Source organism: Triticum dicoccoides, chromosome 6B (genome assembly GCF_002162155.2).
Source record: "Triticum dicoccoides isolate Atlit2015 ecotype Zavitan chromosome 6B, WEW_v2.0, whole genome shotgun sequence".
Taxonomy (NCBI): domain Eukaryota; kingdom Viridiplantae; phylum Streptophyta; class Magnoliopsida; order Poales; family Poaceae; genus Triticum; species Triticum dicoccoides.
In genome coordinates this window covers 220,769,701-220,783,957 of record NC_041391.1, presented here as the reverse complement: position 1 = coordinate 220,783,957, position 14,257 = coordinate 220,769,701, and the positions used below count along the sequence as shown (strand labels likewise).

Below are 14,257 nucleotides of genomic sequence, written 5' to 3'. Positions count from 1 at the left end.
AGTCCAGGAGTCCGGCCAAAGGTTATAGTCTGCCTATCCGGACACCCCCTAATCCGGGACTCCCTTAGTAGCCCCCGAACCAGGCTTCAATGACGATGAGTCCGGCGCGCAGATTTGTCTTCGGCATTGCAAGGCAGGTTCTTCTCCAAATTCCATATACCTGTTGAATAGTGTCCGGCTTCTGGTGAATGTTGCGCTCCTTGGCTTCCACGCCCAATAATGGCCATCTTCCATGCGTCAACTGAATGCGAAAAGCTAGGGTGTTTTTTCATTTACCCCCCTAGCTGCGCAAATGAGCGGCCTATAAAAGAGACGAGGATTTAGATCCGAATCACACCATCTTCCCTTCGCGAGCATTCATCGGAGCGCATCCGACAGAGATCCATTCCATCATGGCCAGTCGACGCAGCTCCTCCTCTCGCCCTCCCAGCCCTCATCCTGGAGATTGGGAGAGATGCTCCGTCCCGCACAGCGAGCTAGTGACGCTTCAAGCCAAGGGGTTTCTCCCCCCAGCCTACATGGTCCCGGTTCGAGCCGGGCTTGCCACCTATAATGGTGGAGAGCAAGCGGAGAGCGTCCCCAATCCCTCCAAAGGAGAGCGGGTATGCCTTGTCCCTTATTTGATAAGAGGGCTCGGATTTCCAATTCATCCGTTTCTCCGGGGGCTCCCGGAGTTCTACGGCCTCCAGTTGCACAACCTTACGCCTGCCTCCATATTGCATATTGCGGGCTTCGTAGCCCTTTGCGAGCTGTTTTTGGGCATCGAGGCTCATTTCGCACTGTGCAAGAAGTTGTTCTGCCTTGTGCCCCGTTCTCAGGAGGGGTCGATATATCAAGTGGGCAGAGCCAAACTATGGCGCATCGCCGGGACCGGATATCTATCCGGAACCCCAAAGAAGGCGTCCGAAGACTGGCCTTCAGAATGGTTTTATATAGAAGATGTCCCCCTGCCGGACCCTGTTCGGATCGGCCTCCCTGAGTTCGATAATGCTCCTTTGAAGAAGCGCCTAAGCTGGCATCCACGGAGCCCTCAGAAGGAAAATGACAAGGACGTCCTTTACCTGATGAGCCGGATAAGGTTGTTAGCTCATTCTGGACTGACCATGATCGAGGTCATGGCCACATGCATTATGCGGGGGGTGCAGCCGCTTCAGTATAGAGGCCACCCCATGTGGGACTTCAACGGGGAGGACGACGCCACCCGGTGTGGCCGTAAGGGGCCAGAATCGGTTGCCGCTCTAATAAAGATCTTGTCCGCTTTGTACAAGGGAGAAGAGGAGGAATTTCTCCGCGTCAACCCACGGGGCGGATTTTCTATGTACAATCCTCCAAGGGTAAGCGGACACTTCCACTCACCCATCCGTTTCATATTCCCATAGTTAAGTATTCAGTCTAGCAATTTCAACGCAGGAGCTACGCCACGCTGTAAAGGAGATAAACAGCCCTCCTCCACAACCCGAGGACCCAGAACGGTCCTTCGACCCGGTCTCCCAAGAGGACCCGGACTTATCTGTGGAGCTGATCGATGGGGTGTTTCATCAATTGAGCAAGGACAACGCCTTAGTGGCCATTACGGCCGATTATCCCGGACTACTTCCAGCCTCACAAGTAACTGAGACCGAAGTCCCAGTACTTTTAAGATGATCCATCCGTGCTTATTTTTGATCACCGTATACCAATGGCGTTTTTGCAGGGGAAGTCCTTGAGGCGGAGGGCCGAGCCTGCGGTGGCTAGCCAACAAGGGGCAGCAAGGCCCAGCAGGCTGAAAAGAAGTGCGGTCCGGATTGAGACGCCGGCGCAACGGTATGGCGTGCCATCTTATTCCCAGGTTTTATTCCCTCAAGGCATACTAACGCTCGTGCTCTCTTCAGGAAAAAGAGCGCTCACCGGACTATATCCGGAGAGGTTGCCGATCGCGCCTCCACCAGTCAGGCTCCAAGGCCGGGTCCGGAAGCGGAGGCGAACACGAGGCGCGCACCGGACGCTCCTCCGACAGAGGATGCGGACGGGCTGTCTGCCACCAATTCCGAGGTGGAGAGTGCCATGAACCATAGGCGTCGCCGGACAGTTCTTCGTGACGCTTGTTTCTCCCAAGAAGCATTGGATGCCTTCAATTCGGGAGATGCGTACCTCCGTGCCGCTCAAAATGGTCTAGCCAGAGCCACGGAGCAGTATGTAAAAGACATACGGGTGAGAAAATTTGATGGTTATGTATGTCAGTAGCCCCCGAGACTTGAAACAGTTAGAATAACTGATTTAAGGATCATTTGTTATGCAGGATCTTACAGAAAAGAATACCCAACTATCCCAGGAGCTGGAAGAGTGCAAAGCCCAACTTGAGGCCGCACTAGCCGCGGCAGGGGAGGCCAAGGAGACCCCCTCTGGTAATATATGCTTCGAAAGATAAGTATGTTGTGAAGTGCGGCGTGTGTGCAAATCTGACAATAACATTGCAGATGGCGCCGGAGTAGATCCAGACAAGCAACAACTCTTGCGCCGGTTAAAGGCCGGCGAGAGCGTGCTTGCGAAGGTGAGGCAGGAGAAGAATAATCTCCAAGATGCCAACACCCAGCTGGGCGAGGAACTAAAGGATGTTTGTGCCCAGCTGTCGGACTTCGTGAAGGAGAATCGGCGCCTTCGACGCGGCATTTTTAGTAAGTGCTTGAACGAACTTTGAAAAAGAGTTCGACGAGGAAGTCGATTGACAGAGTTATGTCTGTAGGTATGCTAACAGGTCGGCTTGCAGAGAAAATGCCCAGTTCTACGGGTGACCTTCTTCCCGAGCTCTCACAACTGCACGAACGAGTTCGGCAGGTGATGCAAGGCGTTGCCCAGGCCTTGTGGCCATCCGTCTCCATGCCCGAAGGCCTTGGAGAGCTTCAGAGAAGCTGAAGGAAGCGCGGCGGCGCTTCCGATTATGGAAGATATCGGCCTGCCGTCAAGGCGCCAGGGAGGCCTGGGCCATGGTGAAGACGCGGTACACGAAGGCTGACCCAAACCACATGGTCGAGGTCGGACCTGTGGGGCCCGATGGGAAGGAGATCCCTGTGAGCTTAGTGTACAGCCAGGTAGAGTTGGCCGCCAAATATTCCCAACAGGACTGTAAACTAGACAGCCTGTTGAATGGTATTGAAGAGGAATATACCCAGTCAAATTGACTATGTAATTTAAGATGACATGTAAAATGCCTGCTAGCCGGATTGTAGATCGTTTGTCATGGCAGACCTTTTCGCTTTAACCTCGGGACCCGATAGTCCGGAGTGTGTCCGAATACCCTCTCGGTTATGTAAGAACCGGGGCATGCGTGGAGACCAGGCGTAGGGGTCATTAGTGCTTGAACAGACAAGTGCCCAACTAGTTATGTTATATTACATGGTTAGTAAGAAACATCTTCCAGGGAGAATAATTCCGTTAGGGGTTCCTTTCCCTGGGAGGCATGCCCTAAAGTGCATGTCCGGACTGCGAAAAAAAAGCAGAAAAGCATCTGGGGGCGGATAAATAAACGAGTGAGAAATCATCTTTAGTTCACTGACCGAATATTCCCTTAAGAATGCTAGCTTTTGGCTTCACCCAGTCTGAGGTACACATCCGGCTGACCCGGCAGTAACAATCGCAGAGGTGCTCCCTTTACCGCCTAGACGAACAATCGGGAATGTAGGGGTAAGCACAAGAGCCAGGCAACCCAGCTTGGCCAAAACTTAAGTCATATCGATGCATATAATGGTGAATAAAAGGTACATGCGGAAGTGTGACACATGTGTTGGGCATGAGGCCCGTATAAACAAGCTTCTGTTAAAGAAGCCCCCAGGTATAATGAGCACGGATATCGCGTCAATTGTGTGCGAACAAGGCGCGAACGAGCCCTTAAAGGCTGTAAGAGAAAGGGAGGAAGAAGGAGAGAAATATAAGACAGCTAATGTGTAAAAAATAGACAAAGGAAGGAGACGAACACAGAGTCCGGCGCTAGGTGTAGAATCTTCGGAGACGGGCTGCGTTCCATGGGTTCGGCTCGAGTCGGTTATCCAATGCATCTCGCGGACGGTACGCTCCACCAGTCAGGACTTGGTCAATAATAAAGGGACCTTCCCATTTGGGCTTGAGTTTGTCATTTTTCTTGTCCGGCAGGCGTAGAACTAACTCGCCAACATTGTAAGTTTTGGCCCGTACTTCTCTGCTTTGATATCTTCGAGCCTGTTGTTGATAGAATGCGGAACGGGCTTTTGCCACATCACGCTCCTCCTCCAAGGCGTCCAAACTGTCCTGCCGATCGAGTTCGGCTTCTCTTTCTTCATACATGCGCACGCGAGGTGAGTCATGAATTATGTCGCAGGGCAGAACTGCCTCTGCGCCGTATACCATAAAGAATGGTGTGAATCCGGTGGTGCGATTCGGCGTGGTCCGCAGCCCCCAGAGTGCGGAGTCAAGCTCCTCTACCCAGTGCGTGTTAGATTCCTTGAGGGACCGCACTAATCTGGGTTTGATGCCGCTCATGATTAGACCATTTGCTCGCTCGACTTGACCATTAGTTTGTGAGTGATAGACTGAAGCATAGTCGAGCTTGATGCCCATGTTTTTGCACCAGAGTTTGACCTCGTCGGTCATAAAGTTCGTGCCGTTATCAGTGATGATGTTGTGGGGGACGCCGTAGCGGTGTACGACCCCTGATATGAAGTCTATCACCGGTCCAGATTCGGTCGTCTTAACAGACTTGGCCTCTATCCATTTGGTGAATTTATCCACCATGACCAGTAGGTACTTTTGCTTGTGGGTTCCTCCTTTAAGGGGTCCAACCATGTCAAGCCCCCAGACCGCGAAGGGCCAGGTGATGGGTATAGTTTGGAGGGCGGTGGGTGGCATATGGCTTTGGTTAGCAAAGAGCTGGCAACCGACGCATCGTTGGACTAAGTCCTGAGCATCTGCCCGGGCCGTCAGCCAATAAAATCATGTACGGAAGGCCTTGCTTACAAGGGCCCGGGCTGCGGCGTGGTGCCCGCCGAGTCCGACATGAATTTCGGCCAGAAGATTCCACCCTTCCTCTTCGGAGATACACCTTTAAAGGACTCTGGTGGTGCTTTTCTTATAAAGCTCTCCCTCATGGACTTTATAGGCTTTAGATCGCCGCACTATGCAGTGTGCCTCGTTTTGGTCCTCGGGAAGTTCCTGCCTGGTTAGGTAGGCTAGGAATGGTTCTTTCCACGGGGCAATGACTGCCATTATTACGTGGGATGAGGATGTTACTTCGTTGGCAGAGCCTCCCGTTGTGTCAGAATGTTCGATGTCGAGCAGTGCAGTTGGGTCCGGGCTGTTATTTCCGGATTCCCCTTCCCATGATACGGATGGCTTGAATAGCCTTTCCAAGAAAATGTTGGGGGGGACTGCATCGCGCTTTGCGCCAATGCGTGCCAAGACGTCTGCTGCCTGATTGTTTTTCCGGGCTATATGGTGAAATTTGAGCCCCTCAAACCGAGCTGACATTTTTAGGACGGCGTTGCGATAAGCTGCCATTTTCGGATCCTTGGCATCGAAGTCTCTATTTATTTGGGATATCGCGAGGTTCGAATCCCCGCGCACCTCTAGGTGTTGGATGCCCATGGAGACTGCCATCCGGAAACCATGTAGAAGGGCCTCTTATTCGACTGTGTTGTTGGAGTCCGTATACATTATCTAGAGTACGTATTGAACTGTATCTCCTGTTGGGGACGTCAGAACGATGCCAGCCCCCAGACCAGCTAACATTTTGGAGCCGTCGAAGTGCATGATCCAGTTGGAATATGTGTCGTACTCTTTAGGGAGTTCGGCTTCAGTCCATTCGGCGACGAAGTCGGCCAAAACTTGCGACTTAATAGCTCGCCGTGGCTTATAGGTTATGTCGAACGAGAGGAGCTCAATGGCCCATTTGGCAATCCGGCCTGTCGCGTCGCGGTTGTTTATAATATCGTTAAGAGGTACTTCGGAGGCTACTGTTATCGAACACTCTTGAAAGTAGTGTCGCAGCTTCCGGGATGCCATAAACATCGCGTAAGCTATTTTTGATAATGCGGGTACCGTGACTTGCATGGAGTGAGGACAGTGGACACGTAGTAAACTGGTTTTTGAAGGGGGAATTTGTGTCCGTCCATTTCTCATTTGACGACGAGCACTGCGCTTACAACTTGATAAGTTGCCGCAATATATAATAGCATTGGTTCGCCGATGTTAGGCGCGGCCAGGACCGGGTTTGTTGCCAATATGGCTTTTATTTCTTCGAGTCCGGTCGTGGCGGCATCCGTCCACTCGAAGTGTTCGGTGCGCCGGAGGAGGCGATAAAGGGGTAATGCATTTTCTCCCAAGCGGGAGATAAAGCGGCTTAGAGCCGCCACGCATCCAGTCAATTTTTGTATTTGTTTGAGGTCCTTTGGAATATCCAATTGTGACAGAGCTCGGATCTTGGCTGGGTTTGCTTCAATTCCTCTACCGGATACAATGAAGCCCAAGAGCTTTCCGGGTGGTACGCCGAAAACGCATTTTTCCGGGTTAAGCTTGATGTCATATGTTCGGAGGTTATCGAATGTGAGCCTCAAGTCGTCTACTAGAGTTTCAACATGTTTGGTTTTGACGACCACGTCATCTACGTATGCCTCCACTGTTTTGCCGATCTGGTTTGCCAGACATGTCTGAATCATGCACTGATATGTTGCGCCGGTGTTTTTGAGCCCGAAGGGCATTGTGTTGAAGCAGAATGGGCCGTATGGGGTGATGAATGCCGTTGCGGCTTGGTCTGGCTCTGCCATCTTAATTTGATGGTAGCCGGAGTATGCGTCGAGGAAACACAATGAATCGTGTCCTGCGGTAGCGTCGATAATTTGATCGATGCGGGGGAGGGGGAAGGGATCCTTTGGGCAAGCCTTGTTGAGGTCCTTGATATCGACGCATAGGCGCCAGGATTTGTCCTTCTTTGGTACCATCACCAGGTTTGCTAGCCAGTCCAGATGTTTTATATCTCTGATGAATCCGGCCTCCAGTAGTTTGCCTAGCTCCTCTCCCATGGCTTGTCTCTTAGGTTCGGAGAAACGCCGAAGAGCCTGCTTGACTGGCTTGAATCCTTTTAGGATGTTTAGGCTGTGCTCGGCCAGCCGGCGTGGGATTCCTGGCATGTCTGAAGGGTGCCAGGCAAAAATGTCCCAATTTTCACGTAGGAATTCTCGTAGTGCGGCGTCTACATTAGGGTTTAATTACGCCCCGATGGAGGCCGTTTTTGTAGGGTCCGTTGGATGGACTTGGAATTTGATTATTTTGTCCGCCGGTTTAAAGGAGGTGGACTTGGATCTTTTATCGAGTATCACGTTGTCCCTGTTCACCGTGGAGCGCAGCGCAGTCAGTTCCTCGGCCGCTAGGGCTTCGGATAGTGCCTCAAGGGCCAGTGCGGCTGTCTTATTTTCGGCGTGGAGTGCTATGTCCGGGTCACTAGCAAGAGTGATGATTCCGTTGGGTCTGGGCATTTTGAGCTTCATGTACCCGTAATGGGGTATAGCTTGAAAAATTGTGAATGCCTCTCGCCCTAATAGAGTGTGGTATCCGCTGCTGAACGGGGCCACTTGGAACGTGACCTCCTCGGACCTGTAATTATCCGGCGTGCCGAACACCACATCCAGTGTGATTTTTCCTGTACAGCACGCTTCCCGACTGGGGATTATTCCTCTAAAGGTTGTGCTGCTTCGCTCAATGCGGCTCCAGTCTATTTCCATTTTTCGAAGGGTTTCCTTATAAATGAGGTTCAATTCGCTGCCACCGTCTATGAGTACCTTGGTAAGGCGAAAGTTGTCCACTATTGGAATGAGGACCAATGTGGCTGGTGCTCCGGCTGTTCGGAATTTAGGTTCGTCACTGGCATTAAAGGTAATAGCCGTGTCACTTCATGGGTTTATTGTTGCTACTTGGTAGACTTCGGCAAGGCTGCAGAGTGTTCATTTCCGCATATTATTTGATGCGAAAGTCTCGAAGACTGTTAATACCGTACCGGTATCCCTGGGCTGGTGCTCTGTGAGTTCTGGAGTTAGAAGCTCTTCGCCACTTCTGGCCACCTGCTGGAGTATCCAACATGCTCTACGGCTATGAGTTGGTGTGGCACCCTCTGTACTATGAATTTTACAGGGTCCATTAAGCCATCCCTCCAGTACGGTTCCATGCCCTATAGAGGGTTTTTGCCTTTTGGTATTTAACCCAGGTGTCTGGCGATAATGCACCCTTTTATTTCGGACTGGGGTTGTATTCAGGGCCGGATTGTCCCAAAATTTTATTTCGGTTTTCCAGGCGCTTTCCATCGCATAGTACTTTCGTACTATGGATGTCAAGTCAGCGAAGCGTGTAATTTCACGGCGACTTATGGCGTTGAGGATTCCGTTGTCCATGCAATTATTGCAGAAGAATGAAATTGCATCCTCCTCGCGGCAGTCCTTTATCTTGTTCATGACCAGGAGGAATCTGGCCCAATAATGGTGTACTGTTTATGTGGGCTCTTGCCGAATTTGGGATAGATCGCTCATATTTGGGTGGGCAGGTGGAATTAAATCCGGAACCTCGCCCAATCTGAGACTCAGGGGCCAAGGAGTTTCCGAACTCGGAAGGTTGGGTTCTTGGATGTTGTCCAATGAATCTAACCCACTGCCTGACTTTAGGTTTAGGGCTTGAGTGACGTCCTCCCCTCCGCGGGTATCCGGCTTGGAGGGATCGGGAATCCGGACATAACTAGTCCTTAAGATAGATGAAGGCTTGCCGCATTGTTCCTCCACCACTGCAACGTGGTGGGTGACCTGGGGAGAGTTAATCTCTCTCGGGTCGGGTTTAGGCCCAATCTAATCGTAGTCTGTAGCGACTCCCAGGGCGGCGATGCGATCTAAGAGCTCGTTTAAGGAAGAGAGCTCCATCGGATCTAACTGCTCGGCGAGTTCCGAGTTGACGTGGAGATTGCTTTCGATGAACCGAGAAGTCATCGTCGGCGCGGCGGCCGAACAGGCGGTCATAAGAAAACCGCCTAGCCGGAGAGTTTGGCCGATAGCCAAAGCTCCTTTAGCAACAGCGTCGTCTTTAAAGACGGGATGAGGCATCCTTCCTGATGGCGACGGCACAGCGGAACTCTCAATGAAAGCACCAATGTCGGTGTCAAAACCGGCGGATTTTGGGTAGGGGTTCCCGAACTGTGCGTCTAGGCGGATGGTAACAGGAGACAAGGGACACGATGTTTTTACCCAGGTTCGGGCCCTCTCGATGGAGGTAAAACCCTACTCCTGCTTGATTAATATTGATGATATTGGTAGTACAAGAGTAGATCTACCACGAGATCAGAGATGCTAAACCCTAGAAGCTAGCCTATGGTATGATTGTTGTTCGTCCTATGGACTAAAACCCTCCGGTTTATATAGACACCGGAGAGGGCTAGGGTTACACAGAGTCGGTTACAATGGGAGGAGATCTACATATCTGTATCGCCAAGCTTGCCTTCCATGCCAAGGAAAGTCCCATCCGGACACGGGACGAAGTCTACAATCTTGTATCTTCATAGTCCAGGAGTCCGGCCAAAGGTTATAGTCCGGCTATCCAGACACCCCCTAATCCGGGACTCCCTCAGCCGGCGAGGATGTAGTCGACCATCTCTGGATCGCTCACAGGGCACCCAGCCGCGGCAAGCTCGTCGCCGAGGCTCTTCATCTTGGCGATGAAAGTATTGATTGACATGCTGCCCTTCTTGGTGTTGGAGATAGCGATTCGCAGATTGGTTATCCTGGGCTGAGATTGCGAGGCGAATAATGTCGTGAGAGTAGTCTAGAGGTCGAAGGTATTCTCCTTACCGATGACCTGTGCAAGAATTTCTTGCGAGAGTGAATTCAGCAGGTAGCTAAGAACCTGCTGGTCCTTCGAAAGCCACGGCCCATACAAGGGATTTGGCCCTATCGCCGTGGTCTTGTCAGCTTGCTCGATCTGAGCTGTTTTTGATGGTGTGGCGTCGCTGCCGTCTAACAGGCCGGTCACCTGCGCACCTCGCAGGGCCGGCAAGACTTGCGCCTTCCAGAGGAGGTAGTTCCCCCTTGTCAGCCTCTCGGTTGGTGGAGCACCGAGATTGAGGCTAGTAGCGCTCGAGGAGGACGCCATGGTACGATCGATAGTGAGAGATTATGTTTTCTGTATCGCTAGATGTTGTGGAAGAGCGTGGCTCTGTATACCATATTAGAATCGATGAAGCGTTCTTACTCTCCCGAAGGAGAGCCGCGTGTGTATATATATTGGGGCAGAAATCCTTGCCGTGGAGTACAAGAGAAGAGAGACCGATCCGGTCATTACAGAGATGAGGAGATCGACTCAGACAAGAGAGGGAATAGTTGAGATTACATGACGTGAATAACTCAAACTCTAACACCCGGCTGTCCTTCGCCTTCTTGATGAACACTTGAAGATGATAACAGTGTTGTTGCTCATGATTTATTATTATGTTCCTTCCTTATGAGCAAGCCGATACTTTGTGATGTAAGACTGAGTGAACAGTCCTGGAAAGTACTGAAAAAGAAAATATTCAGATATTTGTTGTCCACGCCCTCCCTTACCCCCACCCCCTTCTGTGCATACGAAGGTGCAGAAAAACCCAAACCTTGGGTGCTGAATACATCAAACTTTAAATATCACTCTATTTTCTGCATTTGCTTTAAGATATAGCATGATCACTTTCATGTATTCTGGAGTTGTTCTTGCTAATTGTAACTTACACACACAGGTTTTACATGGTGGATTCAATCATTGAATTCAAATTAGCTACTTTGGAAGACCTTATATTTCAGTAGGGGCATAGAATGAAAAGTAATTTCAAGTTTGTGAAGCTAGATGATTGAATCACATACGTTCAAAGAGGTATGATGTTTTGTGAACAGAAAATGTACTAACCATTATGGAAAGCCGGTTGGTTTCTTTTGATGTATATGTCCTGAAGAATTTAGTCAACCGAGTGTCCACCCAAAACTGTCTTGTATAATATCTTTCCCAGTAAAATGCTGCCTGTTATATACCTGCAATAGCATACCTATTTCACTCATGAATTTTTCAGGCATGGCAAGCAATAAATAAAAATGAAATTTGTAGGTTTCCTGTAACAAATTATTGTCACAACAAATAATAAAACTCTTATTTTTGCAGATTCTTCAAAGAATGATTTACCCAGTTTTGGGGACTAAGAGGAGAGATGAATTTAAGAGTGCTTACATAAATTTCGAGCTTTCATAAATAGTCCAGCACTTCCATCTCATCGTATGAGTCCCTCTGGCCCTTTAGAACTCTTGGTCTGTCATTGACTATTTCTAGGACCTAGCCATTAGAGTTGGACATCAGACACCAAAAAAATGTTTTGTCCTAAATCCTTATCATTCAATAAGGAAAACATGTTTATGTGCATCAACATATTAAATTTTACTAGTCATGCAGGCTTAAATTTTCGAGAAATCAAGTCATTTCTTCATTAAAACTGGAAAAATATCATGATGTTACTGCACATAGTACACATATAATGCGGCGGACCTACAACAATTAACCACACTATGGATTTAACAAACTAATCCTAACGTAGCAAACACTAAATGTTTGTAGAAGAGCACAATACTTGGGACAAAACAAGGGATGTCATGAATTAGGCCAAAAGGAATAAATTTACCTCTGGTCTCGAATGCAGTACACCATAAGACATGCCCACATCAATACACCAAACTTTACCATCGCATTTGCTGGGAACAAAGAGACAGTCATCTATAGCTTATTTGAGAAAATATTGGTATCTTTTCTTTACCCAATTGAGAACAATGTATACCAGTTCACTCCACGAGCCTGGGGAGTGTGTCCGACGACCATTCCTTTAGCTCCAACAGATTTCAATGTTTGTTCAGCAATAATAGAAGATAGCTGAAACCAACAAAAATATTTGTATGATAATTATGTTAAGCATGTGAGAACAGTTCTGTAACTAACAAACATTTTCCATGGTGAAAAATGAAACCATATGTTTAGTGGGTTGGATCTTCTCACATCCCAAGAACGCCGCGTCCTTTCGACTGAATCTTGAGAGTACAAACGAGTCCATACTACACTGTCATATCCTCTGGTAGCTATGAAGGGGAGATCGGTATCATCGCTGTCTTCATTTGAACATTGCATCCAATTTGATACTTCCTTGTTCATGCGTTCGATCCCGTATTCAACTATGGAGTGGAAATGGACTTAGAATCTTAGATGACACAGACCAATTACAGAAATATGTGCTATCAAGTGGAACATACTAGGTGCAGTTTTTTATATTAGAAGCAGAATTGTAAATGCTGAGCTCAAAACGCACAATCTCTTGAGCGACTCACCATGATGAGGAAGAAGGCCACCATGGCAAAACATCCAATCATTGACATTCAGGACAACAGGATGTCGTGCCAATTCGCAAGCTAATGGTCCACCTTGCTTAAAAAGTGATGCTCTTGCAGCGAACCCTTTATTTTTCTGTATCGGCATTTGGAGGGAAATATCTCAGAAGCAGAAGAGAATACATCATTACCCATTTTTTCAAGGCTATTCATCGAATGAAATGCTGCTGGTTATTTCTTTTATTTTCATTCTGTTGTAGATTTGGGATGTACTTACCGATGTAGTAAAATTGGAAATGTACGTATTACAATATGAACATTGTATATCCGAATGTGGTTAATTGAACAAGCTCAGTCATTCTTCATTGACAGTCAATGCTTTGTTACCTTGACAAAGTTCAAAGGAAGCCAGTCACCATTAGGCACCCGATATTCTTCCTTCCACCTTTGAGAAACATTAACCCAGTTGAGGAAAGCATCATCCCACTCGCCATCAAATTCCTCCAAGTATTCCAGGAAGCGTATACACTCATCAAATGATCCTGGATCGACGTACCGGAAATCGCCTTCCACATTCATTGTTTCATGATTTCCGTTTACCTAACATTTTCTCTTAAGTATTACAATGTTGTAGAGTACTTAGAATGACATGATGTAATGGTCAAACCTGAAACACAGCACCGCCTTGAGATTTTGCTTGCACATTGAGTGAACTCAACAGGGACAGTATTGCGATTTCATCTTCTCCGCGGTCAAGGATATCCCCAACTTGAACCAGAACCTGTACACAAGCACACCACACACATTTTGTAAAATAAAATAAAAACAAGCACATCACACATTTGTCTGAAAGGTTCAATTTTTAAACACACTCCACCTGAGAGCAGTAGAGAACACAGACACAGTATGCTAAAGTAGTGCTTGGTTTGGCTTGAAGCCTGACTAGGAAAATGTCCATATTGATCATACGCTTTCCAAAACCGCTTAAAACCTTGTCCGATTTTTAATAATGTTTTGCATTTCTTGCCTTTCAAAAATATCAGAAGTTTCCTGTATGTAGGAAAATGCAATGAAACAGTAACCTGCATAACGTCATCCCAAAATATGAATATTTGTATCTAGTGAAAAAAAAAGAGACATTCAGTTATCTTATCGGTATGGGAAATTACTATAACAGGTTTTTTCTGGAACCTTTGATAGGCAAACAAAGCCCCAAAACCTTATCCACTACGGTGGTTTTGGACCTCGGAAGTTTCGCCAAATTTGAAAGTGTTAATGAAAGCAAGAACTGCTATAGAATGAGAAGTTGCAAAGATTCGTTAATAAATATGATTATTTGTGTCATAAAAAATGCAAAAGTAACCTCTATCCATTGTCATTTTTCCTGCATACACAAAAGTCATAGTGTCTGTGGGTTACAGTTTCAGAGCATTCCCTGTATCTATGATTTTTTACAGTTTTGGGAAACCCCAAAATGCAGAACCATTAACCAAAAGTAGGCTAGAGTTCAGGTTAAACGGTTGTAGAACATTCAGAATCAAATATAGATACAAACTTAAGGATTTTACTCTAACCAAGCACCACAATTCAGGATTCAGAATGGACCAACAAGACCATTGTCTATTAAAAAACGGTAAAAAACTAATGTGCCCTACATTTTGGCAAGGAGGTACCGAAGGCTATTCTACAAGAAATTGCTATCTAGTCAATCCCTGACAAGAACCCTGAAATGAAAATCTAAAAAAAAGAAACGGATAATAAAACTTCAAATGTGATGTAAACGTGGAAGTACCGTCTGCCCGCCTGTCCATACATGACAATCTGATTCCGCGCTCAGGACACCGGCCATCACAAGTGCAGCCCTCGTTTGGTGGAGATCACCATGGAGGTCCCCA

At 47.9% G+C, this 14,257-nt stretch overlaps 1 protein-coding gene across 3 annotated transcripts in view; it reads right to left on the bottom strand.

Moving 5' to 3' along the window:
• Nucleotides 1-10,203: 10,203 nt before the first annotated feature.
• LOC119324058 (shewanella-like protein phosphatase 1) overlaps nucleotides 10,204-14,257 on the bottom strand; it is a 4,845-nt gene continuing 791 nt past the window's right edge. Inside the window, exons 2-11 of one of the 3 annotated variants that reach the window (XM_037597788.1) lie at nucleotides 14,155-14,257; nucleotides 13,030-13,143; nucleotides 12,750-12,962; nucleotides 12,363-12,498; nucleotides 12,037-12,209; nucleotides 11,822-11,913; nucleotides 11,669-11,738; nucleotides 11,224-11,325; nucleotides 10,909-11,044; nucleotides 10,204-10,527 (exon numbers count right to left, since the gene is read on the bottom strand). The exon at nucleotides 14,155-14,257 is cut by the window's right edge and continues 1 nt beyond it. In XM_037597788.1, the coding sequence (XP_037453685.1) occupies nucleotides 11,239-11,325; nucleotides 11,669-11,738; nucleotides 11,822-11,913; nucleotides 12,037-12,209; nucleotides 12,363-12,498; nucleotides 12,750-12,962; nucleotides 13,030-13,143; nucleotides 14,155-14,257 (988 nt within the window). In that variant the 3' untranslated portion in view covers nucleotides 10,204-10,527; nucleotides 10,909-11,044; nucleotides 11,224-11,238. Of the gene's footprint in view, nucleotides 10,528-10,908; nucleotides 11,045-11,223; nucleotides 11,326-11,668; nucleotides 11,739-11,821; nucleotides 11,914-12,036; nucleotides 12,210-12,362; nucleotides 12,499-12,749; nucleotides 12,963-13,029; nucleotides 13,144-13,239; nucleotides 13,353-14,154 lie in introns of those variants that run through there. The other 2 variants (XM_037597787.1, XM_037597790.1) reach the window with 2 other exon arrangements.